At 43.5% G+C, this 26878-nt stretch overlaps 1 protein-coding gene and 1 long non-coding RNA gene across 18 annotated transcripts in view; both read left to right on the top strand.

The window, feature by feature from the left end:
- The window catches only part of UTRN (utrophin), a 478290-nt gene that overhangs the window by 30848 nt on the left and 420564 nt on the right, over positions 1-26878 (top strand). For 3 of the 17 annotated variants that reach the window (XM_070256231.1, XM_070256230.1, XM_070256229.1), the window contains exon 1: positions 13196-13531. The exons of 13 other annotated variants lie outside the window; for them this stretch is intronic. In XM_070256231.1, the coding sequence (XP_070112332.1) occupies positions 13480-13531 (52 nt within the window). In that variant the 5' untranslated portion in view covers positions 13196-13479. Of the gene's footprint in view, positions 1-13192; positions 13532-26878 lie in introns of those variants that run through there. One more of the 17 variants, XM_070256228.1, reaches the window with a different exon arrangement.
- Positions 14303-16903, top strand: LOC111771412 (uncharacterized). Its single transcript, XR_002805235.2, has 2 exons — positions 14303-14654; positions 16599-16903. It is a non-coding gene; the product is annotated as an uncharacterized lncRNA (long non-coding RNA).

The following is a 26878-nucleotide window of genomic DNA, read 5'->3' as shown; positions in this document are numbered from 1 at the left end:
ACCCTTCTAACAACTTTGTGGGCCAGGTTTGAATTTAGAATTCTGCTCCTCAGAGTTCTGAGCCAGAACATGGCGGCAGGAGAGAGCTGGCATGGACTCGGTTTTCCCATGTGGGCTCCATTCTGCACTGAGAAGGGCATTTCACACAAGTTTGGGGTCACCCCCCTGGCCAAACATCCACGGTCTCCCTCTCTATCCCACTTGCAAACAGTGCTGTGGTCCACCTTGGGGATGAGCTCAGGCCTCATTTGGGTGGGATTACTGGGATCCTCGGTCCCTCGAGTCTGCTTTAGAAGAGTTTGCATGGGCTCTGGGTGCACATGTCCCCTTGGTCCTGTGAACTCTCTATCCTCTGGGGAGGGTTGGGGCTGGAGAAGCACCACAGTAGGACTCTTGAAAAGGCACGGTCCCCTCTTGTTTTCTCAGGGTGGTTCTATAAAGAGAAACATTAAACTGATTCAGTTCTTAAAATTTTCCACTTTCCCCATGCTCCTGCTTTGTTAATACTCTTATCTATCATTTATAGCGTACATGTTATATACTTAATCCACTGACAGAGTATCTCTGGAATGAAATGGAGTGTCCTTGTAATGGATGGTAAGGTGGGGAAGGGTGCAGTGAGGGAGGTTGGAGGAGATCCATTTACTTAGCTTCATGTTTTCAACAGCTTGAAAAGAACGTTTGAGTGGCCCTTGTGATTCAATGGCCGTGTGCCCAGACTTGAGGGAGCTGGTGTTGGGAATGAAAACTAGATTCACTCTGAAAATCTAGGAGAAAAGTGACTAAACAAGTTCTAAGATCGTGCTTGATGGCGTGGGTCCTCTGAGAGCAAGTGAAGCCCGGTAGCCAGCTTGGTTCCACTCTCCCTCTCTGCTCAGACTTCCAGCTTTTTCCTTCCCAACCCTTGTGCCTGGGCCCAGCTTAGGCCCAGGACACTGATTCTAACCTGTCCCGGGGCCGGGCCACTGCTGCGCTCGGACATCCTGACAACTTGCCCATGGGAAGCGTAGGTGAACTCTAGCACGTAAGACTGCTCTGGGGTTGTCAGCAAACCCCCACCTCCTTCAGTTTAGGGTTGCGTTGGGATTCACTCTCCATCCCTTATCCCAAACACTCGGAACCACATGTGTTTCAGCATCGATGACTTTTTTTGGTTTCAGAAAGCTTTGGGTACATATACCATGTATTATGGAATGTCTCCAGGGAGTTCGGGACAGCATCCTGTAATTAAATGTATTATTATTTCTGCAGTTAAAATGTGTGACTTTTGACACTAAATGGGACACAAGCAAGGTTATAAATAGCCTCAGGTCAGTTCATGTTTTGCTGCCAAAGGGGTTATGAAGAAACCTTTGGTTTTAGCTTTGCGGATACTGGCCTTGCAGATAAGGGATGGTGCACCGGTCACGGTGACCGTTTTCTCAGAGGTTACGCTGTGCCAGGTGCTGGCTTGTAGTGCATTTTGTGGTGCTCACAACAGATCTACGAGGAAGCCATTTTATTTTCCTTCCTCCCTCCCTTCCTCTCTCCCTTCCTTCCTCTTTTCACAGAGGAAGGAAACAGGTTTCATGAGGTCGAGTAACTTGCTTGACATCAAGAAGAGGAGGCCAGGATCCCAGGCCTGGGCACTTACTGTGCTATAAAAACTTTCTAAGTTGCTTCTTTGAAACTTTGGAAAGTAACGGCTTGCAGAATCCTGTTTCACATTGAATGGCAGCTGGAAGACAAGACAGCACTGAAAGCGCAGTGGGAGATAATCACCCTTTAGAACATTGTTTCTTGAGAAAATGCCTCGAGGCCACCCCAGGGACTGGCCTGGTCTGTGGGTGATCCTGCTTCCTGCAGCTCGTGGGCTGGCTGTCCTGGGACCTCTGGAGGTGGGCAGGGCGTGCTGGAGCGGGGCAGAGAGGGGAAGGTTTGGGCGTTCGGTGTGACTGAAGGGTCAGGCTGGGGAGGTGGCTGAGGATCTGGCACGGCTCGGTCAGGGCCCGATTCCAGACTGGTTCCTGTTCTCATAGCAGTCATCCTGGGGGCTCTGGAGGAAGGAGGTGCCTTTAGGAGAGGCAATGAGTTTAGTGTATCTATTAGTTGGGGCTGCTGCTTGGAGATATTTTTCTTTATGGATATGAGGCCAAAGCAGCCCCTCTAGGTGGAGAGTCAGACAAAGATGTGCCCTCTGGAGAGTCACTGACTGATCAACACACTCACTTAGTGGGCTGGGCCTCTGTGCAAAGAGAACGGTGTTCTTTTTCCTCGGAGTCACCGTGCTGGCTGGATTTCAGTCCCCTTTGCCACCCCCATTGGTGCCTTTTTGCAGCGTACAGACTTCATACCTGAATGTGGCAGCTTGGCAGTGGTAGGGATCTGCCTGAAAAGCGCTTTATCCATGTTAGAATCCTTGGAATCTTCTCATGATGGTCCCGTGGAATAGTTGTGACTCACATTTGACAGACGAGGATGCCTCGGCTGCCGAAGCTCCCCCAGGAGTTAGTGCCCCGCGGCTGCCTCACCATCCTGGTCTGGACTCGTCCCTGCTCCGAGACGGAAGAGACCGCTGAGGGATTCCAGGGTCTACTCCACCACTTCCCTGCTTTCATCATTGTATTAAAAAACGGGTGGATCGACACTGATTCTCATTCGGACATAAGTGGCACTTGTTGGCTCTTACTGACCTCCCGGCTTTCTTTCATGTAGTTTGGGTTTCAGTGGGCTCACTGGGATGTCATTTGAGTTGGGAAATGCAGTTATGTTAAAAGAAAACATCGGAAATTAGAAAGTCTGGGTAAATATATTACTACAGCAATCCCTTTGTTAGCAGTATCTTCGTTTACAAGACTCCCATTTAAAAATCCAACGTAATTTGTTAAACTTTTACTTCATGGGATGTGTGGGTCCAGGAGTCTTAGCTAAAGTCGGTGACTTTTATGGGAAGTATCTGGATATACATTAACCTTTTAAAATTGTAACCAGTTAGGTACACCATAAAAGCTAGCAATGTGTGAACTAATTGATTGCTCGCTAAATCCAGAGCACAGGAGGAAAATTAATTTTAGATTGAGGAGGTATTTTCTGAAAGAGTAGAAGGAGGCAGAGAGCTAGGCTTCTATGCTTGGACTTTTCAAATACATTATTTGATCTACTCTCTTCAGTAATTCTGTGGGGCAGATATAATTGTTCCTGTTTCGTAGACAAGGATACATCCGAGTTATTACTGAGGACTTACAGTAACTTTTTTGTAATATGTAAAAGAGTCCAGATTTCTACAGAAAGTCACATACGAAGTCGAATTTGAAAAAGCCAACAAAAATGCAGAGAGGGGAAGAAATGAGTTGATTCGTAAGATAAGGCCAAGCGGACTTCGTGCCCACGAGTTCTGCTTGCTTTATATGAGGTGCCCTGCCCCCCCCCCCAAACTCTCCATGCGGATTTGTCTCAGAGTGTCATGTTAGGCAATGCAAAGAGGAAAATGGTTAGTTCCAAGATTGCCATTATCCATAAATTTTCAAAAAGACATTTAGTAATATGAAACATATATATATGTATTTTTTCCCCGGCCTTGAGGGTCCGAAAAACCTTTTCCCTGGGACTCCATAATGGGACAGTGAATGACCTGGAGAAAGTCTCTCTTCAGCTATCTGAGATTTCTAGACTAAAGAACTCTGAGGTGTGGCATCCTTTATTGTAAGCCAGGTACAAATTTATAAAATCATTTTTTAAAAAAATAGAGATGGAAAAGGGCTCCCTGTGGCCAAATGGTTAAGTTCGCGCGCTCCGCTGCAGGCGACCCAGTGTTTCGTTGGTTCGAATCCTGGGCGTGGACATGGCACTGCTCATCAAACCACGCTGGGGCAGCATCCCACATGCCACAACTAGAAGGACCCACAACAAAGAATATACAACTATGTACCGGGGGGCTTTGGGGAGAAAAAGGAAAAAAATAAAATCTTAAAAAAAAAAAATAGAGATGGAAAGAAGTTCTCTGGTGATTTGCCTTAAATCAGCAACAAATTGAAGCAATCCTGGTATCTCACTAAGTTAGCAAATTGTTATTATATGAGGATGATACCTACTCTTACCTTTCTTTTCATTAATTAATTTTTTAAAAAGTGGTCCTTGGACTTTCCTGTGACGAAACCCTTTGATGGTTGATCATATGTCCTGGTACTTTCCCCCGGTCGTGTGTGTATATCCACTCTCACAGTCACTAATTGTTAACATAAGCTGTCTTTCTGGGTTTTGGTCTTTCCTCCTTTTCTTCCTGGAAATAGCTTCCAGATGCGATTGCCTTTTTGACAAACCTCAAGTCCTTATGTTTTTACTATTTTTGACCTATTATCTCTTTTCTGAGTTTCATTTTTGGCTTAGGTACTCTGCTTTTAGGATTTTTTAATACTCTGTAATAGATAACTGAAAATCCTTGGCAGCTGTTATGAGGCTGCACAGTAACTGTGGAAATGATGCCATGCTCTGGACTTCTCTGTCACTCCCAGTCCTTTAAGGAAAAATCTTCCTTCAGCATATTCTTTTTTTCTTACTCTTAGGTTTATTTAGAAGATAGCAGGGAATAAGGTATTGCTTAATTTAATTCCTTTATAATGTCTATTGAAAAAATACAAGAAATACAAACTTTAAAATTGTTTGAATTAAAGTAATTAAAAATACTAAATTAGGCTTTTTTCTCATTACTCTTTTGTATTTTTCTAAATTAGACCACATGCATTTTACCCTTTTAATGTCATGGCCGAAGGTAGTGTGTCTGTGGATCAGGCTGTTAAGTTGCGAGTCTGGCATTTTCCTTGGAAGCGCTGATTTTGCATATGCCAGAGTGTCCGTGCTTGTGTGCTGCCTTTTGCCAGAGACCTTGGTCCTTCAGGATTTATCGATAAAATGATTTAATTATTTGTTTTATGAGACTTTTACTTGGTACTGGAGGTTTAGATTATGGTTTCTCAAGAGTAACTTGGTTCACTAACATCACTCCTCTTCCTGTCTTCTCCTCATCATCTCTGTAACATAGGGAGCCCGGTAGGTTTTCCTGTAGAATTTTGTAGATCATAAAATTTATTTGAGGTATTGTATGTATCTGTCTTCAGTTTTTGGTCCTAAGTTCCTTAAGGTAAACTTTAAAAAAAGTAAATTCTGGGGACTAAGTAGAAGAAAAATAATGATTCTGCTGCCCTTGGCTGGATCTATAGAGTTGCTGTGAAGATTAAATGTGTTGAGTGGCTGCTATTGTCAGAGGCCTTGGTTCTGTTGTCATTATTATTGTCACTTCCTGTCTTCATTCCTGCTGTCCCTTCCTCTCTTTGCATCATTTGCTCTTGACTTTCTGCAGGCTGTTGAGGGAGACAGCGGGTACCTCTCTGGCCCCAAGTTACCAGGTCTGGCTGAGTGGACTCCGACCCATGTTTCCAGCCACTAAAGTGATTGAATTGGTTGAATTTCACAGCATAGAGAGTAAGGAAGCAGCAGGAGAGTGAGGAAGTGTCTAGACCAAGGCGAGAGGGGCATTCTGGAGCAAAGGACAGTTTCTCACGAGTAGGATCACAGAGTACAAACATTAATCAGAACAAATTAGTGCCACTCTGTTTTCCACCCCTTCCTTTCCCTCATGGTGTGAAATATTAAGTTCAGGTTGATGATGGACTCGCGCCAGCCTCATTTCATATTGGGAACATTGCCCGAGTCAGCTTTTAGAATCCGGGCACCTGAGAGTCCACTTGTGCTGCATTGACCAGAGTCTCTTGCTGCCTTTCCTGCTTATGGGGATGGAGTGGGGGAGGCGCTGGCTGAAAGCACTCACATAGGCTGACTCCACCGACAGCTGCACGGCACAGATGTTTGGACTCAGCTGATAGTTTTAAATCATCTCTACCTCCTCATATTAAGTACATCTGCACAGGTTTAGCGTCTGCTTAACTTTAACTTGAAACACCATGTGGAACAATTTGGTATATAAGCATTGCAGTAACAAGAAGAGCAGCTTAAGGGTTATTGCATTCTTCCTATGCCAGCTACTAATAGTATTTCACTGTTTTAATATTACTTATTTACACCCACACACCCACCCATATATGTATATTTGTTTGTACACATGTATATGTATATATACATATAGACACACACACACACAGATTAATTTAATTCTCACAACAACCCTATGAAAGAGGCGCTTCTATTCTCATCCCTATTTTATAGTCAGGAAACCAAGGCACAGAGTAGTTAAGTAACTTACCCAGCGTTGCACAGGTAGTGAGTGGCAGAGCTAACCCCAGGTAGCTGCGTCACACTCTTAATCGCTACCGTGTATACTTCTCAGCACTTAGTCTTTAACTCTAAGCAAATAATAATTATAGTAAGTCAGTCCAAAGTTATCTTATTACCAGAAAATCGGACAAACTACACAGTTTTAAAAATGGAACCTGGTTTCTGTTACTTAGCGTGTATGAACCTTTGTTCGGGATTTGACTGATTCTGTTGGTTGAGCACAGACTTAGTTGTCTGGATGCGTGTGTGACACACGGTCTCTGTGACTCCCGGCAGTGTGTCCTCATTAGTGAGTCCCCATCGAGGGTGTCCACTGGATTTACCATCTCTCATCTGGGAACCTGTCTCAGCTCATCCCCAGAAGTCTGCGAGTGGCCTTCCACCGCGGCCCTGCAGGTGACTTTGTGGGCCAAGAATTTATTTACAGCCCCACACTCACCGTGTGACTCATCACCTGGGGCGTCTCGCTTTCCTTGGTAGATATGGGAAACTAGAGAAACTGACTCAGACGTGTTTTCCACGCAGGGTCACTGAATGAGACTGATATCTTAGCGGGCAGAGTGTTGGAGAAGAAGCGGAAGGATCTCATGGACCATTTTACGTCACTGTCCTGAACAGCGCTTGACACGTAGGCACTGGATATGTGTATGCAGGATTCACGAATAGAACACCTTAGACTTCGGATGGGAAAATGTGTAGGGAGGGTTTGATTTTGGTCTTTTCAGAAGATAAATGCTGTTCAGATGTAGAGAGTGGCGCTATTTTGGCTTGCCTAGGAATTCAAGGTCTAATTCCCACATTTCAGGAACAAAGACGTTTGTATTAAGGGTGGCAGTTGGATCGATTATACTTCCTTCATAGGCAATTAAATTGTCATGCCCACTTGGTAATAAATACTATAAATATGATTGTAAGTATTTTAACATCCTTCATCTCCATTCCTCTTATCCAGACTAATTGATTATTATAATTGACAGAATTATTATAATTTGAACGAGAGCAGAATAATCCACTCAAATTAAGGAAGCGACGGAAAAGAGCAAGGAAATAGGTATTTGAGACATTGTTTGAATGTCTGGGGTATTACATATTCCTGGATCAGAATCCAGGGAGCACAACGTTAATATTTATTTCGCTTTGAAGTCATTTAATACTAATTACCTTTATTTTTTACTTCAGCTATCTCAGCTGTAAAGAAAATAAAGGAAAGAACATGTTATTACATTTCTTACCTTCTTTCTCTCCATCGCTTATCTTTTTGTAATACATTAAAGACATATCACAACGTGGCCAAAATATTTTTCATGAGCTTTCATGACTACATCACACTGGCTGTATGTGAACTTCTAAACCAAGGAATTTGGGCAAAAGTTTGCAATTTTATGAATTTGCTGGAAAGCCTTCCCTTTCTTAGCCTGAGAAGTTCCTAGCCGCCTTCAGTAGCCACCGTCAGTCGCACTGGGTTTTGTGGGAGAAACTTGGCGTTCAGCTGCAGCGTTCTTTCTGGCCCATGGGAACGTCTTGAGAAATTATTTCTGTATTTCAGCATGTTGCTGTTAAAACGCACATGTTCCCTTTCAGCCAACATGGGAACTGCTTTCTGAGTTTTTAAAACTTGTAGGCGGCCTCGTCTATCCGTCAGGGGGCCCTGAGCTTTGGGGTTTTAGAAACATTACTGTTGGGTGTTTTTCTCTCATTATGAATATACTTGATACAGTGATAGGTTTTTTCTTTAGTAAATATAGATGAACTTTGAGTTTCTTTATTTTAGCATACCCTTTGAGATAAAAATTATTTGAATTTTTAATAAAGTTTTAATCCAATTTAAAGTACGTAAAAAGTGAATCTGCCTTGAGGTCCCCAAATAGCACCTGTAATTTGGCTGGATTGAATTACTAAGTGTAAAGTAAAATTCACATTTGAAGATAAAGGAAAGAAATGTAATTTGCTGTAACTATGAAATTTCGCTACCTATGAAATCGCTGTGTCGTATTTTAAATATCGAATTCAGATTCCAAATTGGACGTAATCATGCAAAGAATCATTAACTGACAGTTACGTTTGATGTTATGGATATTACTGTAGAAAGTCTTTTGGAGTTCGAGGCTGTGAGAACCACGTCCTCCTGCGCTCCCGCTGGTAAACCAGCGCGCCCCTCTGGCAATGAGACGATTTCAGGAGTCTTCCTAAGGAGAAATTGAAGAGAGCAGGACTTGTAGTTAAAAGCAGAAGACTGGGTATGTGTTTATCGTTGCTTGCTGCCATAATGACACTATAATTGCAGCAAAAGAACAAAAAAGGCATAAACTTCCATGCCCAAAGGCAAGTGGAGACAGGTGGCCGTGGCTGCGTAAGGCGTCACGTGCTGGAAGGTGCTGGCGGAGTGGTAACCACAGAGGGACCTGGGCGGGGGTGGTAGCCGGAGGCTGCCGGGTGCACCTCCCAGACTTTGCAAATCTCCTGCCTTAGAGTCACCAGTACTGTCTGAAGTTGGGTCAGGGGAAAGTGGGAGAAGTTTGGGGCTAAAAACTTGAGTTTGCTTGAGATCTATAAACAGCGCACTTCGACTCCCAGATCGTCCATCTTCCCCACTGCATGGGAGAACGGAGCTTTGTCTATTCTCTGGACGTGCTGAGCTCTGCCTTCCCATCCCTGGCTCAGCGAGGATGGCGAGGCTCTGGTTTGACATCAGGAAGATGGAGAGACACCAGGATGGTGAAACCTCAGAATTCCTGAAGCTGTACCAGCCCCAAATCAGAGGATGCTTTTACTGGGAGTATATTATAGTTCCAGGATGGAATTTAATTACCTACTTTGAGCCCACCACTGGGCTGCTGACATCAAGCTCATAGAACTTGACCCTTTGACTGCCTCATTTTGAAATGGAGGGGCTGCCAGGAGTCCGATATTTGAGGAAAGCCTCCATCGGTGATGCTGTACCCAAACAAACAGCAGGAAAAAGGAGCTTAGGGAAAACAGAGAAAAATAGTGTCTAATATAATAAATATCCTCAGAGAGGTGGGGAAATAATTGTAGCTTTGAAATGAAGACAGATGCTATTAAAAAAAAACAGATTCAGAGAATAAGAAAGAGATCTTAGAAATTAAAAGTATGTTATCAGAAACAAAAAACTGGATAGAAACTGGAAGAGTGGATGTAAGAGAGGTAAATCCTTAATTACTGTAACGAAATTCTGTAAATACTATTTGACTTACGATCAGGAAACAGCCTAGTATTCAGAAATGCATAGATCACCGTGACAACAAAGAGAAGGAACGGAGAGGGTAGCCCTTGAAAGCAAGACTGAGGCGGGACTGCAGGGTTTTGTTATAGTCCTATTTAATTTTAAAAATTGTGTGCATTTGTTACTTTGATAAAAGTTGAGAAACAGGTAATGGGCGATTTCCTTTGGAAATCATTTTGTTGAAAAATTTTATTGATAAGTACAGAAAATGCTGCACAATATCATTTTTTTGGAACTCACATAAACCTCTGTGAATAATATGGTCCCCTAAATTTTTTAGTAGCTGTCTTTTCTCAGCATGCATTTTTTGATGCAGTTAGGCACAGTTAGCCCAAGGGTTTCTCTTCCTTCTGCCAGGCCTGCCAAGCTTCGTGGCTTTAGAAATCATTTATCATGCAAGTGAATTGTAAATATCTGAACTATTTTGAAACGTTTCTCCTCATATTACAGCCACACTGTTTCCATATTGCTGGTGATTATGGGAATATTTTCTGTTAGGCATTTCACGCATCGTGGTGTATTGAGTTCACTAGTAATGGAATGCAAATTAAGGAACTGAGAATTCTGAATGAACACTAAAAGCTAGCAGATTTTCAAGCTGGAATGGTCTGTTTCCAGCGTTTCCTGATTTATAAACCATTTTTAGAGGTAAGGGGCCTCCTTCTGTCCTTCCCTCTCACTTTTGACCGTGGATGGATGGCTGTTGTGGTGACATGGACCTTCACAGAATTTTAGAGCTGGAGGATGTTTCAAGGGACCATCTAGTTTACTTCCTTTGCCTGAAGATTGAGGAAGGGAGGAAGTGACTTTCCCAAGATTAAACAGTGGTCGCAAACTCAGTATTCTTTCTGCTGCCTGGGCTACATGGACCTCAAGGAAACTTCTTGCTCACTTTCCTTCAAATCTGTTTGGTTGCTGATGGTGGTCTGGTGGATTTGTGCCTGAAAAGAGATGCTTTTACAGAGTTCCAGGAAATATTCTGGTGAGAGTGTGGGGTGTGTGAACTTCTTGAAGGATTCTAGTTTTTATATTTACCACGTGAAGCTTGTTAACTTTCTGAAAGAGACGTGACATGTGCCTGTGGATCCAAACAGGCAGAACCTGGCCTTGGAGGCTTAAGTTTTACCATAAACAGGGAAGGGGTCAGGGAGAGGGGAAATGGCAGGAGGAAGAACAGAGCAGGGTGTGAGGATCATTTCTTTTCTGTTATTTTCCTTTTGGTGGGAGAGAGTGAGAAAGTTCCTGAATGTAACTAGGGCTGAACTGAACTGAACTGGCCAGAACCTGTCTTAATTTGTATGAGAGAAAAGCTGTGGTATTTCGTTTTCCGGAGCAACCCCTGATAAGGCAACTGGGGCCCACTGGCTGCTATCGAGGTTCTGCAAAATTTCATTTTGTTTCTTCTCTGAATTTTTCTCCGTTGACCCGGCCCCTAGAAGTCATTCACTGGTCGCCTAATTCCATCCAGGCCTGGCCTCCCCCTCTCCTTTTTAATTGGAGTCAGAGCTCCTTTTTATTGGAGTTTTGTGCATATTAACGGTTGGCTGATTAAAGCTGCTCACAGTGAGGTGTTGGTGATTACTCTGTTACTCCTCCTGGTGCGCATGTGCATATATTCACAGCGCTGTTACAGAAATAAGATGGGGTGAATCTCCACTTGGCAGGTTGTAACTATGGAAACACCTGGTAGAAATAGGAGTGTAATATGTTTTGTAACATTCCCTGCATAGTATCCTCACTTTGCAAACCCCAGGGGATCAGTGGCTTAAAGATGAGTCTTTCTGGAAAAAAGTGGGAGAAGTTTAATCATTATCAAGAATATGTTGAAAAGTCACTCAACATCGCTAATCATCAGGGAAATGCAAATCAAAACCACAGTGGAGATACAACTTCACACCTGTTAGAATGGCTGTTACCAAAAAAGACAAGAAATAGTAAGTATTGGTGAGGATGTGGAGAAAAGGGAACCCTTGTGCACTGTTGGTGGGAATGTAGATTGGTGCAGCCACTGTGAAAAACAGTATGGAGGTTCCTGAAAAAATTAAAAATAGAACTACCATGTGATCCAGCAGTTCCACTTTGGGGTATTTATCTGAAGAAAACGAAATCACTATCTGGAAAAGATGTCTGCACCCCCATGTTCATTGCAGCATTATTTACAATAGCCAATACATGGAAACAGCCTAAGTGCCCATCAACAGATGAATAGATAAAGAAGATATGATACACACACGCACACACACACACACACGATGGAATATTATTCAACTGTGAAAAAGAAGGAAATCCTGCCATAAGTGTTTCTTGGTACATCAGATGTTTATATCTCATGTTAAAGAGGTGGATTAGGGTTTTCATTCTTTATCCTCATCAATCCCTCTCTTTTTTTTTACCTGTGGACCCCTTTGGCAGTTTGGTGAACCCAGACAAATTTTTTTAAGTGCATAAAATAAAATACATGGCATTACAAAGGAAAACCAATTACATGGAAATCCAGTTACAAAATACTTAAAAAGCCTGTGCTAGAGTAATATTTGTTTTTTATTAATGCATTCAGGGACAAGATCCAGCAGTGGGTGCAGTAACTGCTCTGCTATTCTGAGGTGATGCTGAGCCAGGTGATTTCTCAGCTGCTCTGCGATGTGAAAGTGGCTGTGACTTTTGTTGGAGACACAGCCAAAGGGACTACCAACGGTGTGTTTGGTGATCCGCCTTCATAATGGAAGGAGATGCAAATTTCTGTTGGAAATTAGTGAAAATATCTATTTGTTTTCCTGTCCAAGTTCATGCACCGCTTGCATTCTAATAACCCCCATGAAGATAATGGTTTAGGATGAAAGTTTATTTCCTCAGAGCTTTGGCAGTGACAGCAGTGTGTCACAGAGAGTATTTTTACGGAGATGACAGTTTGAAATGAAATTAACTCTTTGTTGGCTGCCCCATATGCCAGGCACGGTACTGGGCATGGTCAGCAACATTGATGAACACAACAGTTATGGCGTCCGGCCTCTGGAATGGGTAAACTAATAAGAGAAACAGATATCGAACTGCAGAATATACAGGTAGCTGTTTAATTGCCTGGGGGATAAATGTCCCACAGGGCTGTCATAGTGGATCTCGAGGGGGCTTCCCCGGGCCTGGGAGGGGCGCTGGTGGTGAGGGCAGGCCTCCCTGAGGAAGCCATATGTGCAGCACTGTGGTGTTGGCTGAGGGCCAAGCTTGGCCGGTGGGAAACCTGAATGACACAGCGATTGGGAGGCAAGCAAGCCAGGGGCTGTGCGTTGAGACTGGCGGAAAGATGCAGTTTGCATTTCACTCAATAGTATTTTTTAATCCTGCCAAAGCGGGGTAGTTAACCTTTCAGCTTGATGACCTGTTTATTTAGCATATTAATAGCTAGATCCCTAAAAGCTTTCGGGATAAGTGTGGCTATATAGGTTAAAAAATTGGTATGTAGGTTGATAAATTGTAACATTTATAAGAACAGGGTCTCTCGTGAGAACATTTTTTGGTTAATTCCTAAACATTTTTTCGTTCGGCACACGTTGAAGGAAAACCTGAGGAGAATGGAGGAACTGAGTTCTGTTCGTTTGGCGCGTCTGTACTCTGAGCGGTTTGAGCCGGGTTTGTAGGAACGCATGCCTCGCCGTGCTGTTCCTACACAGGCAAGTGGTCACCCGTGGTGTGGATGGTAAGGCGACAGGCTCCCGGCCGCCTGGCAGCGGCTCAGATGGCGCAGACCAGGCCTGGGCTGCGCACACAGGCAGGAATGTCACCATTCTGGTCGGGGCGGTTGGGGAGCGACTCCTCTCTCCACGTCCCATGCTGTTTGGCCCTGTTTTTCAATTTGACTTCATCAGAGCACACTCTCCAGCCGAGGGGTGCACGTATCTCTGGGACTTCAGGCAGCATGCACGGTTGCTTTGTGAATCTTAGCTCCCCTCGGAGGACGCGCTGAGCCAGGAGAAATGGAAGTGGCATCGGGTTCCACACGTGGAGACGGCGGAGACGCGCAGGCAGGTAAAGAAGACTCGCCTGGAAGGCGGTGGTTACTTAAACTTTCGTCCATTGGTTGTAGAAAGGAAACCGAGGCATGGCTCAGCGAGCCAAGAAGCAGGGTGCAAATTACTGAGCAACAGATCCTAAATGGTTTTGTCTCTGGGTGACCTTGGAATCTTTTAAAAGACATTTTCTCTTAATAATATTGCGAAAGAAGTGAGTTACATGTAAAGAATCTTACAGTGTCAGTCATTAACAACACTTTGGAAATATGATTTGCTCTGCTGACTAGTGGTGTTGATCTGGGACGGGGCGGCTGTCAGCCCTGAGCCCAGGACAGGGCTGGCGCTGAGGGCGTGCCTGTCGAGTGGGACTGGATCTGTGCGGATGTCTAATGATACTCCCGGAAATTATTCTGTCACTTCTGTGTGATGCAAGATTTGCCCCAAAGCGTTGGTTGTATGAAAATCATATAGAGATAGGAATCTTTTTGTCCCCCAAACTGTGAGTGGCTTAGTGAGCTGTAACCATGGTGCGGCTCCCCATCCTCTAGTCCGGAGTGAGGAGTTCGCGTTGGCGGTGCTCCTGCCTGCATTTCATGTGTGCATGCCTCCCTTGCTTTGTCCGCTCACTCCCTTGTCATTTATTTCATATCTGTTGGTGTCAAGTTCCATGATAGACTTTGGGAAACAGAGACAAATAAGGCGAGATTCCTGCTTACGGGGTTGAAACACGGATTCAGCGTGCTGTGGTTGGAGGGATGATTTGTAGCAGCACATACCATGTGCTGTGGGCCCACAGGTTAGGAACGATTAACTCCTGGAGTTTGGCTCCTCATTGACGGTGTTTTCCAGAGGAGGGACTTGTGAGGCTGCAGCAGAGAGGGTGGAAGGGAGAGATTCCAGGCTGAGGGGAAAGTGTGTGTAAAGGCAAAGGCGTGCGGGGTGAATCACGTGGGAGATTCCCGTTCCATCGCCCCTCCCCTGGGTGACTTGCAGCCCTGGGAACGGCTTCTTTACCGGCTGTTTGCTCTGCCTGGAATACCTGCCCCCAATCCCTGGCCAGCCTCTCTGCTCCTTCTGCAATCGGGTGTGGGATTAAATTGCACGTCTTCCAAGGTGCCTGTCCTGACTGCCTAGTGGAAGTAGGTGTCGTCCTCTTGTCTCCCGCCACCTGTCCTGTTGCTTCAGCATAGCTGACACAATGCCAGTGGCTTTGTTAACTTTGTTGTGGGTGGGTCCCCAACTGTGATCTCTGTAAGGGCAAGGACTAAGATTTTCTTGTTCACTGCTGTGGTGGCATAGTGCCTGGCCTGTGGGGATGGTAGATCCTTGTGAATGGATGAATGAATGAAGAGTTGTCACTTGAAAAACAAAAACATTCTTTTTTTTTTTTTTGCTGAGGAAGATTTGCCCTGAGCTAACATCCGTGCCAGTCTTCCTCTATTTTTTAGTATGTGGGCTGCCAGCACAGCACACTAGTGGAGTAGCAGAGTGGGCTGAACTTAACCACAAGACCACCGGGCCTGGCCCCCAAAACATTCTTAATGGACTTGCTATTCAGTTTACTCCTTGAAGTTTGAGGTCATTATTAACTAGGCACGTAGGATCTCAGGAATTTGATTCCAGCCCTTTGGGTGTTACCATGAGGTAAAAAAAAAAATGGGACTTATTTTGGATCCTGCAAGAAATGACTTGAAAAACCTAAGGATTCTTTAAATTGAATATATGGGGATGAGAGAAATTCTGTTCAGAATACTTGTTGTAAATAAAAGAAATTCATGAATTTAAAGAAAATTGAAGAGTCATTAATTTGAGCCATTTTTAATAGTAGTTTTATAAAATTATTTATTACACTAAAATTTTCTTTGTACTGCTTCATTCTCTGACACCTCCTGACAATTTTGATGATATATTATCTTTGCTCTGAAACCTTAGTTTTCTAACTGTTGTCATTATTTAAGCCCTTTATCTTACAACAGTGATGTTCTCACACTGTTATTCTTCTTTTATTTAATACAGGAGTCATCTAACAGCCATTCTCCGTCTGTGGGCTCAGCTTCATTGCTGTTTTCCTCCACTCCTTCTGTTAGTTTTTAGAGCTAATAAAATGGCTTCATTTCTACTCCATCTTATCCATGGTCATATTTTTCTTATCCATGTCACATGTAGCATAAGACATTGTCCATAACATATTATTAGCAGATTATTCTTATCATTGAAAAGATTATACAGCAAAGTTTCTTTTGTAAATTCTATAGTAATGGCGGGTGGAAAATGTTATGTGAAATGGCATACTGAAAGAAAGGAACGTCTAAATGTGGATTTCTCAAATGATTCTGACTTTTTCCCATTTGGTCTTCTCTGAATGACAATTCCCTGCATAGATCTGTTAATCCCCAAGGGTGGCAGACAGGGCTTCAGTCTGGGGATGGATGGTTGGCATCTCCTAATATATTCGGTAGCGATATTTCTTGCTCCCGGCTTCTGATTCCAACTTTTTGTTCTCTTCTTGGAGAAATGGGAAAAAATAACACTGTCTACTACTCTGAAGGTAAGAGTCTGGTTATCTTTACTTGTGATGACAACTTTTTGTTTACCTGCTTGTTTGTTTCATTCATTCCTCCAGTAACTATTTGTAGCCCATCCACTATGTACCAGGCACGATGCTAGTCACCAGGCATTAAAAAATGTTTTATTATAACCAACACTGAAATTATTTTAGAGTAAACTGTTTTAGGAGAGGACTATGTGAAAGAAGTCGTGTGTCAGCAGAGAAATAGTTTGTGGTCTTTTAGTAATTTTTTTGTTTTACAAAATTGCTACTGGCTAGAAAAGGATGATGATTTGCACTTCTGACATCATTGCTAATGTTGGGTTTCCGTGCTCGGGCTCTGTGTGCGGAGGCGAGAGGCGTCTCGAGAGTCTTAATTTCGCCGAACGCTGCACCTGTTGCTGGCTATTCTTGCATATGAAATCCAGAACCTTGAGTCACTTGCTTTCATTTCCTTTTCCTGCCCCCTCTTTCCGGAGAGGAGGGGGTCAGGGTAGTAACTCATGTGAAGAGTAACCACCTTGTTCTTTTACAGCTATGATTTTAACGTCCTGGAGAGTGGAAGTGTTGCGTCCTTTTGTCATTCTGCTGCCGAAAGACTCACGTCGGAGTGGCCTCAAGATTCTGAGACTTGTGTCGGTGCCAGAGTTTGGGAGGATGGTGGGGGTGGCACTGGCTGTTCAGCAGCTGCTGCTGCCACCTGATACCTGGAACCGTTGCTATTGAGGAACATGCATTTCCTCTTGGTTTCATGTGAGCTTTGGCTCTGACTTTGAGGAAGAGAGGAAGTAGCGTGTAGTATCCTTTACTTTCAGAAGAATAAACTTTGAAATCTCTGGGCATCGTGTTGGTTCAGGCAATGCTGTTGAAAACCAGTGTGGCCTCTACAGGGGGAGGAGAGCCTGTGGGGCTGGGAGCTGGTCCTGAGGTTAAGAGCAGCCATGGCATGAATTTGGCATTTCACTCGGTGGCATGAAACCTTAGCTACCTCATTTTTCAAGTGAGAGTTGAGAGATTAACACAGCTTAACTTGTAAGAATTTTCCCGGCATCAATGAAAATCAGTGTGAAAGACCTTTGAAGTTCAGAGGTTCCTAGAGTTGGCCAGTTTTTACTGATCAAACTACATACTGGTATTTGAACAGCACATCAGTAGTTCCAGCGCTCTGCTGAATTGGCAACCTCCAGGCAGTTATTTCAGTGCAACGTTCCTAATTTAAACCAAGCCTGTTATTTTTGCTTTATTTTTCCTTTTATAGATAGGTTTACTCATGGACGTTCTCCAGAGGAGAAAAATTTTATGGAAAGTGGAGCTTTGGCTAAAACAGCCATAAATGGTCCCACCCACAAATCCAGGATGCTTGTTCTCCATCAGGGAATAAAAGTGCCTGAGTGATGTTCTCCTTATTTCTGGATCACTGTTTTCTTTTTCGTACCTTCTGGTATTGTTTCCTCGTTCCACCCGCCACCTTCCTCCCCATTCCCTGTGACTTCTCAGAATACTTTAATAATAGGCTGTGGGTGCCTTGCTCCCCTCCCGTCGTGCTCACGCCCACCTTCTTTACTCAGCCTCTGCTCTCCTCTCCCCTGCTTGCAGGCTCCGGCCTATGTCACTGCTTCTGCTTGGTCCCTGTGGCAGTGACAGCAAGGCCACAACACTCCTTCTCTAGCCCTTGTGTGTGTCGCTTCTCCTGGGGACTGGCTCTCCTCGGTGTTCTGCGTGGAGCAGAGAAGGCGTGCAGGAACGGATCCGCTAGCCGACTGGCTCCCTCCTGGGACTGGGGCCCTGGGGCTTTGCTCCTGAGTCCCATGGCTCGTCATTTCTTAGCGATAACCATTGCTTGCATTCTCCATTCATCACCTGATACCTCTTGGAAACTCTATCATCTTAGAAATCCTGGAAATGATTTAAAATACTTCCGGTCAGCTCCTCGGCATGGGTTCTGCGCAGTTATTACCTGAATTCCCTCATTTTCTCCCTACTCTCAGCCCTAAGTTGTCACAGGTAGATGCTGATGCCTCATTCCCAGGTTGAGAGATATGACGCTGGGATTCCGGTGGGTGTGTCCCCGATTGGACAGGACTATCTGTGTGTGGTATCAGCTGCAGGCTGAGTATACAGATGACTCACACATGTTAATACCTGTGTCTCCTCAGTGGCCAGCATCCTCAGATTCCCTTAAGGGCATGAGAGATCCATGGGAAAGACTTTGAATTGAGAGTGTCACTGCAGGGGACCATGGGACAAAGTGTTATGAGTGACACATCTGGATCCATAGGCTGATGTGTCCTAGGGGACTCGTAGGTCACTTCTCCCACTAGATGTTTTTACTGCTAAACAAAGAATAATTTCCAGGCTTCTCTTCTTCACACCTTCCTCTGGAGCTTGAGGATTCTGGAACCCTCTGGAAACTAGAAGTTTCCTCACAGTGCCAGCTTCAAGAAAGCGCACTTGCTGACCTTTGCTCCACAGCCCAACAGGTTGCCCTTGCTGCTGCCTCTACTTTTAAAAATTAGTCCATCCCCACGGGGCTGGCCCCGTGGCCTAGTGGTTAAGTTCGTGCGCTCCACTACAGGCGGTCCAGTGTTTCGTTGGTTCAAATCCTGGGCGCGGACATGGCACTGCTCATCAAACCATGCTGAGGCAGCGTCCCACATGCCACAACTAGAAGGACCCACAACGAAGAATATACAACTATGTACTGGGGGGGCTTTGGGGAGAAAAAGGAAAAAAATAAAATCTTTAAAAAAAAAAAATGAGTCCATCTCTTATATTCTGAAAGTGCCCTTCTGCCCTGGCCACACCTCTCCCTGCAGGTCCGTTTCTGCAGTGCTCGGGCTGCTGAGTCTGCCCCAGAGCTGCTGGTTTGACTTTGCTCCTGTCGTGGACGTGCGCGTCCCCTGTGCAGCCGCCGGGCTGGTCGTGCGCTGCTCTCCGTGGGTGTGAGCTGGCAGGCTCCTCTCCTCGTCCTGCTCCTCAGTGACTTCTGCTCTCACGTCTTCCGATCCGCTCCTCTCTCTTCCTGCAGTAAGTGTCCAGTTATGAAGTCCTTATAATGTGCCAGGGACAGCAATACAAAGGTAAATGAGAAACGACAATGTTTGTTTTTCATCTGATTTATAAAAACAGAACACGTAGAACAGTCAACCCCTTTTTCTTTCTTTTTAAATAATTTCAAATTACTCTTGCTTTTTAAAGCCTTTTTAAAGTATTCATCTCTTTCAGTCTCTCCTTAAATAACTTTTCCTGCTCCTTGAAGACCCCTGGCAATGACCCTCTTCCTTCTGTGTGAGCTGGAGGGGCGGGCCCAGGGCCCTCAGCCTCCAGCAGCTGGCACTGCAGGTTCCTCCCACGGCCTGGCAGATCGGGTCCTGGCATCGCTTGGCAGCCGTGTGGTGTTGGCCTCTTCTAACACGGAGTGCTGGCGGCCACCGGATGCCTCATCTCAGTCAGTTCCAGGCAGTTGCCACTTCTGTTTGGAAGCAACACTGCCAGTGAGGAACCTTGCCACATGCACGCAGACACATGCACACAGACACATGCACGCAGACACACACATAGACACACGTACACATAGGAACACACACATAGACACATGCACACAGACACACACAAGGACATACATACACATAGACACACACAGACACATGCACACAGACACACACACAGACACATACACACAGACACACACACATATACATACACATAGAAACACACATAGACACATGCACACAGACACACACATAGACACACGTACACATAGAAACACACACATAGACACATGCACACAGACACACACATAGACACACATAGAAACACACACATACACACACATAGACACGTGCACACAGGCACATGCATACAGACACACACAGACACTTAGACACACGCACATAGACACATGCACACGGACACACACACATAGACACATACACACATAGGCACATGCACACAGACACACGCACGCAGGCACACATACACATAGACACACGCAGGTGCACACAGGTGCACGCATGCGCCCACGCGCGCGCGCACACACACACACACACACACACACACACACACACTCTGTTGTGAGTGCAGGGCCGCCCTGGAAGGGAACCTCAGGTTTTCTGCTCAGAACCCTCTGACCCCTCTCTCCCTGCTCAGTAAGGGATTTAGCAGGTTTCTTCCTAACCTCTTACTCTCACTGCTTATGTGTGGTTTTCCTGAGATAGGAGAGGTTATAATGTAATCCCGAAATACAACCTCTAGGAATTTTTCATTTTTCATCATTCCAAGTAGCCGCCTTTGACTTTTTGCACATTAGAACAGAAAACTAATAATACTTAAAATATGGTTTCTTTCCTCTTTCATTGGCGAAGCCTGCATCTGAGAGCAGCCTCTGCGTGGCTGGGGAGAAACTCAGCAATTCGATGGTGGGGATTTTGGCTTAACTCTCTGACTTGATTTTGTTGATTATAATGTCATTCAGTTCCATTAATATACTAATATGGAAACAAAGGCATGATTTCAGATTTATTTATGTCTTTGTGCTTTGGAAAAACAGTCTCATGAGAAACCACTCAGCCCGTTAAATACCATCCTTCATGTTGCTTTTTTAGGTTTGCTTGTTTTTAGAAAACTTTTCCTGGCTTTTGCTTCTTGTAATTTTTTTAACCATATCAACAATAGCGTAGCTGTATTTTCAGACGTGTGTTGTCAAAATCACTTGAAAAATCCTTTTCATGTCAATGTGTGGGATTTTGTTAGTCATCTTTAATGTGATCAAGAACTAAGGTAGAATTTCCTAGCTGGAAAAAAATGAGTTAAAAAATCCCGCCACACTCTTTGATTATTGGAGAAGATGTATTCTAAACAGTAATTACTTTGATGAAAATATTAAAGGGATTGAATTAGACTGTGAGAATCTTGATGATAGAGACTATACCTTTTTCATTTTTGTGTTCTTCTTGTGTGTTATGCTGTATAGATGGTCTCTACAGTCAGGGCAATTGGCTCAGATGGTGGAAAGCTGTGGAAACCTCATGAAGATTAGGCCCTAGCCTTCTTCCTTGCATGAGAAATCTTTAAGCATTTGAAGCTAGGGAGTTGCAGGTGTTTTAGAAAGATCACTCCTGGGGCTCTAATGGAGGGTGAGTTGGAGTGAAGAAAGCCTGGAGGTCAAGGGGACGTTGCAGCTGACTTCGCCAGGACACTGAGTGAAAGAGGATGAGGCGAAGGCAGGTGGGAGATAGATGCCTCCATGGGGTTCCTAGGTCAGGTTTCAACTGCAGGATTCTGGTCTGCAGTTACAGTAGCAAAAGAGAGTTCTGCAAACCAAAAGATAATTTCTTTGTAGTTCATTTGACGGTAAATCCTGGGCTGGACCTGAACTCAGTGGTGGGTGGCAGCATCTGACTCCCACTCGTTGTTCATAAAATACACGTATTTGCTGCAGAAGTATTAAATGTGTTTGATTAGGGAAGTTGCCCTGGATCTGGCTGTTTTTTGTTTTAATGTAATATATGGCCTGTGTGCTGTGTAACTTTTCTCATGTGGGAAAAGTTCGCATTCAGCAAAACATCTGGACCAAGGGATTGTGAAACTATTTGACCTGTGTTTACAAGATAAGATTGACAAGACTGACAGAGTAGTTATGGAGAGAATTGTAGAGGAAAAGAACATGTCTAGCCTGAAGACTCGGTGGTCAATGATGGCCCTACCTCATTAGCATGAAAGGAGACTGACCTTTCTGGGGGATCAGGAGCTTTCAGTAGATTGTGCGTGATTGGATTTATTGGGAAGGGGGCATCTTGGATTTTGGAATGTTGCTTCTATGCAGGATCTTGGATTGAATCATGACCCAGAAAAATGAGGCCATTGAGGAAATTTGAATAAGGTCAGTAGAGTAGTTCACAGTATTGCATCAGTGTTAATTCTCTGGGTTCGATAATTGTACTCTGATTATGTAAGATGGTAGCATTTGAGGACGCTGGGTGAAGGCAATATGAGAACTCTCTGTGTTATTTTTACAGTTTTTTTGGTTAATCTAGAATTATTTCAAGTTTATTTATTTATTTTTATTGAGGTCGTAATCGTTTATAACATTGTGAAACTTCAGTTGTCCATTATTATTTGTCGGTCACCATATAAATATGTCCCTTCACCCCTTATGCCTACCGCCCAACCCCCTTCCCCTCTGTTAACCACTAAACTGTTCTCTTTGTCTGTATGTTAGTTTATCTTCTGCAAATAAGTGAAATCATATGGTGTTTATCTTTCTCTGGCTTATTTGGCTTAATATTATACCCTCAAGGTCCATCCACATTGTTGTAAATGGGATGATTTCGTCTTTTTTATGGCCGGTTAGTATTCCACTGTGTGTATATATATATATATATATATATATATATATATATATATATAGGTACACACACACCACATCTTCTTTATCCATTCATCAGTTGTTGAGAACTTGGGTTGCTTCCACATCTTGGCTATTGTGAATAATGCTGCAATGAACATAGGGGTGCATAAGTCACTTTGAATTGATTTCAGGTTCTTTGGATAAATACCCAGTAGTAGGATAGCTGGATCATATGGTAATTCTATTTTTAATTTTTTGAGAAACTTCCATACTGTTTTCCACAGTGGCTGCACCAGTTTGCATTCCCTCCAGCAGTGTATGAGGGTTTCCTTTTCTCCACATCGTCTCCAACATTTGCTATTTTAGTCTTAGTGATTATAGCCATTCTAACAGGTGTAAGGTGACATCTTGGTGTAGTTTTGATTTGCATTTCCCTGACGATTAGTGACGTTGAACATCTTTTCGTGTGCCTATTGGCGATCTGTATATCTTCTTTGGAGAAATGTTCATATCCTCTGCCCATTTTTTGATTGGTTGTTTATTTTTTTGTTGTTCAGTTGTGTGAGTTCTTTATATATAAAATTATTTCAAGTTTTAAAAAAGGAGAACAGAGTTGCTTGTCATACCAGCCAATAGCATCGTCCATGCTGCTTTTAGGTAGAGAATATCCGTTAGCACGAGTGTGGTTTTCTTGGAGAATTTGAAGTCTAAAAGTGCAAGTCAAGTAAAATTTCATAGTCGGGTCTCCATCCACTCCCCAATTTCTTTTTAAAGCTGACTCTGTTTTTATCGTAAGATGAATTTAATGTTTTCTGATCTGGGAGGAATGTTTCATTCTAGCTTAAACGCATACAGAAGAGTTTCAAAAGGAAGCCATTAGTGTCTAGAGGGTTCTCGGGAAGTGCTGTGCGTCTGGGCTTCCCTGGCGCTTGGTGTCCCTGGTGTTGGAAAGTGTGGGTGGTCTCAGGCTTTTGTCTGTTGCTCTTCAGGGTTAGGTATAGGCTCATTAGTTAGGACTGACAGTTATAATAAGATGTTCAAAGCCAGGAGGGTTTGCAGATACCAGAAAGAATGAAGAAATGTGTGCCTTTAATAGCCACAATCTGCTCACCTGGGCTTGGCTGTGCTGATGCTGCCTGGCGTGCGTCTGCCCAGAGGGGAGAGGATTAGTCTCCGAGTGCCTTTGCTGCCCTCTCTCACTCCTCCACCACCTCCTGTAGTTTCAGCTGATTTGTTCTGTACTTCCCTCTCCAGTCCAATCCTTTCTTTCCATTTTGACTAGAGTAGACCTAGGCTGGCAGCCAGTGGCTGTCGAGCGATAATGGAGCTAGTGGTATGTACAAAATTTGATTATTGCTGTCAACACCAGATTGAATAAGAAAGCACATACTCTAGACAGATCCTTGCAACAGAAATGGTCTATTGATTTCACAAGAACTAGAAAGGAGGCCAACATGTAATCTAGCAGAAGGGGTCTGTGGATAGAGAGTGGGGTCTGACATTACAGAACAGTTTTAACAAGTGCTGGCCTATTAGATGTTTCTAGAAGAACCTTCAGATAACTTTTGATAAACTGTTGCTTCTGATTTTCTTCACTGTCAAGTATTTACAGCAACTCTAAGGAAGCCTTTGCACTTGTGTTTGTTCAATGGTTTGCTTTTCCTGCGTAGTTTAGAAGTCGTGCTGGTTGATACAGACCATATTTGCTCCTGGGCTATGATGACATTTCCAGTTAGCTTAATGTGAATGTTTTAGAAATTTCCCACAATGGAAAGTTCTATTTGACATAGGAAAGTTCAGCGGTCACTTTCATAGTCAGCTGTATGCCAAGAAATAACGAAAACAATGGATTACATAGTGCAGCCTTGAGACATGGGAAATTTCTTAGAAGATGGATGAATCATATTATTAATACATGTTGCAAGGCCTGAGGCCTTATATTGGAAAATAAAGAAAAAAGTTGTTAATTTTGAAAGTTTATAAACTTTTTGTGTTTTCTTTGTTACACTTTGTGTAGATTTTATTCTGTTTAGTTTGTTTTTAGCGATTAAAATATTAAAATCCGGGGCTGGCCTGGTGGTGTAGTGGTTAAGCTTGTGTGCTCTCCTTTGGTGGCCCAGGGTTCACCGGTTTAGATCCTGGGCGTGGACCCACACACCGCTCAGCAAGTCATGCCGTAGCGGCTTCCCACATACAAAATAGAGGATGACTGGCACAGATGCTAGCTCAGAGCCAATCTTCCTGAAAAGAAAAAATCCTAAAATAGACTGTTTTAGGAAAGAGATAATTAACATCACTGTGCGTGAATTATGTTCAAACAGCATAAGGTCATAAAAAAATGATAATCCCTCCAAATTAGATTAGATAATGCCTTCGACCACAAAAAAATGATAATCCTTTTGAATTAGATTAGATTTGTTTGAATTCTGAATTAGATAATCCCTTCGAAGTAGGATAATTATTGTCCTTCTCCCAATCTCGCCTTCTCAAGAGGGAAGGGGAAATTATGGCTAGTGTCTAGATCCTGATTTGTTGTATCCCTTGGCCACCTTCAAAATCTGTGACATTCTCAGTTGTGAATCAGATCTGGTCTGCCATTTCTTCCTGTAAATGATTATGGCTGTTCACTTACAAAAGGCCGCTTTAATTGAGGCTATTTCTATTTAACAGAAAGACAGGTGAAAAGAACTGATTGGAAATGATTCAAATGTCATTTTTACATTGAAAATGTCGTCTTATACGTTTTGTTAAGCAGCCTTTTCATAGAGGCAGAAGGGCCGACGGCGTTAGCAGCCTCGGAAGAGAGATGAATCTGAAGGATTTAAATCTGAAGGCCAGCAATGTTTAGCTGGTGTGAGCCCATATAATAGTTCTACCAGTTAAAAATGATGAAATTCTTTCACACCTATTGGAAAATAGCCACTGTTAAAGCTGGTCACCTTCAAGGTCTTGCTTTAGTACTGTAGCCAGTATCTATTCTGATTAAGTGGTTGCCATACCTCACTGGTTCTTCTGTATTTTGAGTATTTAGCCCACCTATAAAAAGGGAGACATTTTTGGGCTATCGATAAAAATCGGGTTTTGATAACCATCAGGGAGAAGCAAATCAAACCATAATGAGATGTCACTTCATCCTCCCCAGAATGGCTGTAATCCAAAAGACAGCTAATAGTAAGTGTTGGCGAGGATGTGGAGAAATTGGGAACCCTCAAACGCTGCTGGTGGGAAGACAAGATGGTGCAGCCACAGTGGAAAACTGGCAGCTCTTCCAAAGGTTGACTATAGAGTTGCTACCTGACCCAGCAGTTTTGCTCCTGGGTGTACATACTCAAGAGAAATGCAACGTACGTCAACATAAAAACTTGTACAGGAATGCTCAGAGCGGCATTATTCATATTAGCTGAAGGGTAGAACCAACCCAATGGCCATCAGCTGATGAATGAATAAATGAAACATGGGGTATTCATGCATTGGAATATTGTTCACCCCTGAAAAGAAATGAAATACTGACACACGCTACAATGTGGATGAACTTTGAGGACATTATGCTAAGTGAAAGAAGCCAGTCACAAAAGACCACATATTCTGTGATTTCTTTTATATGAAATGGCCAGAAGCAGCAAATCTGTAAGACTGAAAGTAGGTTTTTCTGGTTCCAGGGCTGGAGGGTGGGGGAAGGGAGTGGAGAGTGACTGCTTTTTGGGGTGACGAAAATGTTGTAAAGGTGATTGCGGTGACGGATGCACACCTCTGCAGATATACTAATAATCATCGAATTATGTGCTTTAAATGGATTAATTGCATACTATGTGAATTATATCTCAATAAAGTTGTATGAAAAAAAGAATTGAGTTTTGACCATGTGACATAATCTGTATCACTGCACTTTTTAGGGTCTCTCTCCTCCCCACAGCCCTGAGGACAGGCGAGGTCATGCCCCTATTTTACAGACTTGGAGATTGAGGCTTCGAGAGAGTGTTTTGCGGGAGTCATACAGCTTCTGGTCTAAGATTAATACAGAGGAGCCTGGAGCGAGTACTGACTGATTCTGTTTTCTCCACCTCAGCCAGTAGCAGGGAGCGAGATGGCTTTTCATTTAAACGCATGTGTATCCTGACAAGGATACAATATTCCATGAAAATCTTTGCTTATAAGTAGAAAGTTTCTATTTCAAAGCAGGAGAGAAAAAGAGTTAAAGTTGGAGGCCGGTGACATAATGTGGGTAATGATTGTTCCTTGCTTGTTGTATGTGTGTGGATAACGTTTTTAAGTGACAGCAAGAGAGCAGATACTACACAGGACTGAATAGGCTGGAAAAGATGAGTCAAAGCTGCTACCTCTTATTTTATGATTCTGTATGGTTAAGTTCCTTTTCTCCATGATAGCAATTTCTAAGGAATTAGGAAGAAATGCTTTTGTTTCATTTTCCCAAGGTATATATGCATATTAAAGTGAAATGGCAAGTC

The sequence above is a fragment of the Equus caballus genome, chromosome 31, assembly GCF_041296265.1.
Source record: "Equus caballus isolate H_3958 breed thoroughbred chromosome 31, TB-T2T, whole genome shotgun sequence".
Classification (NCBI taxonomy): domain Eukaryota; kingdom Metazoa; phylum Chordata; class Mammalia; order Perissodactyla; family Equidae; genus Equus; species Equus caballus.
This window is presented reverse-complemented; position numbering and strand designations above follow the sequence as displayed.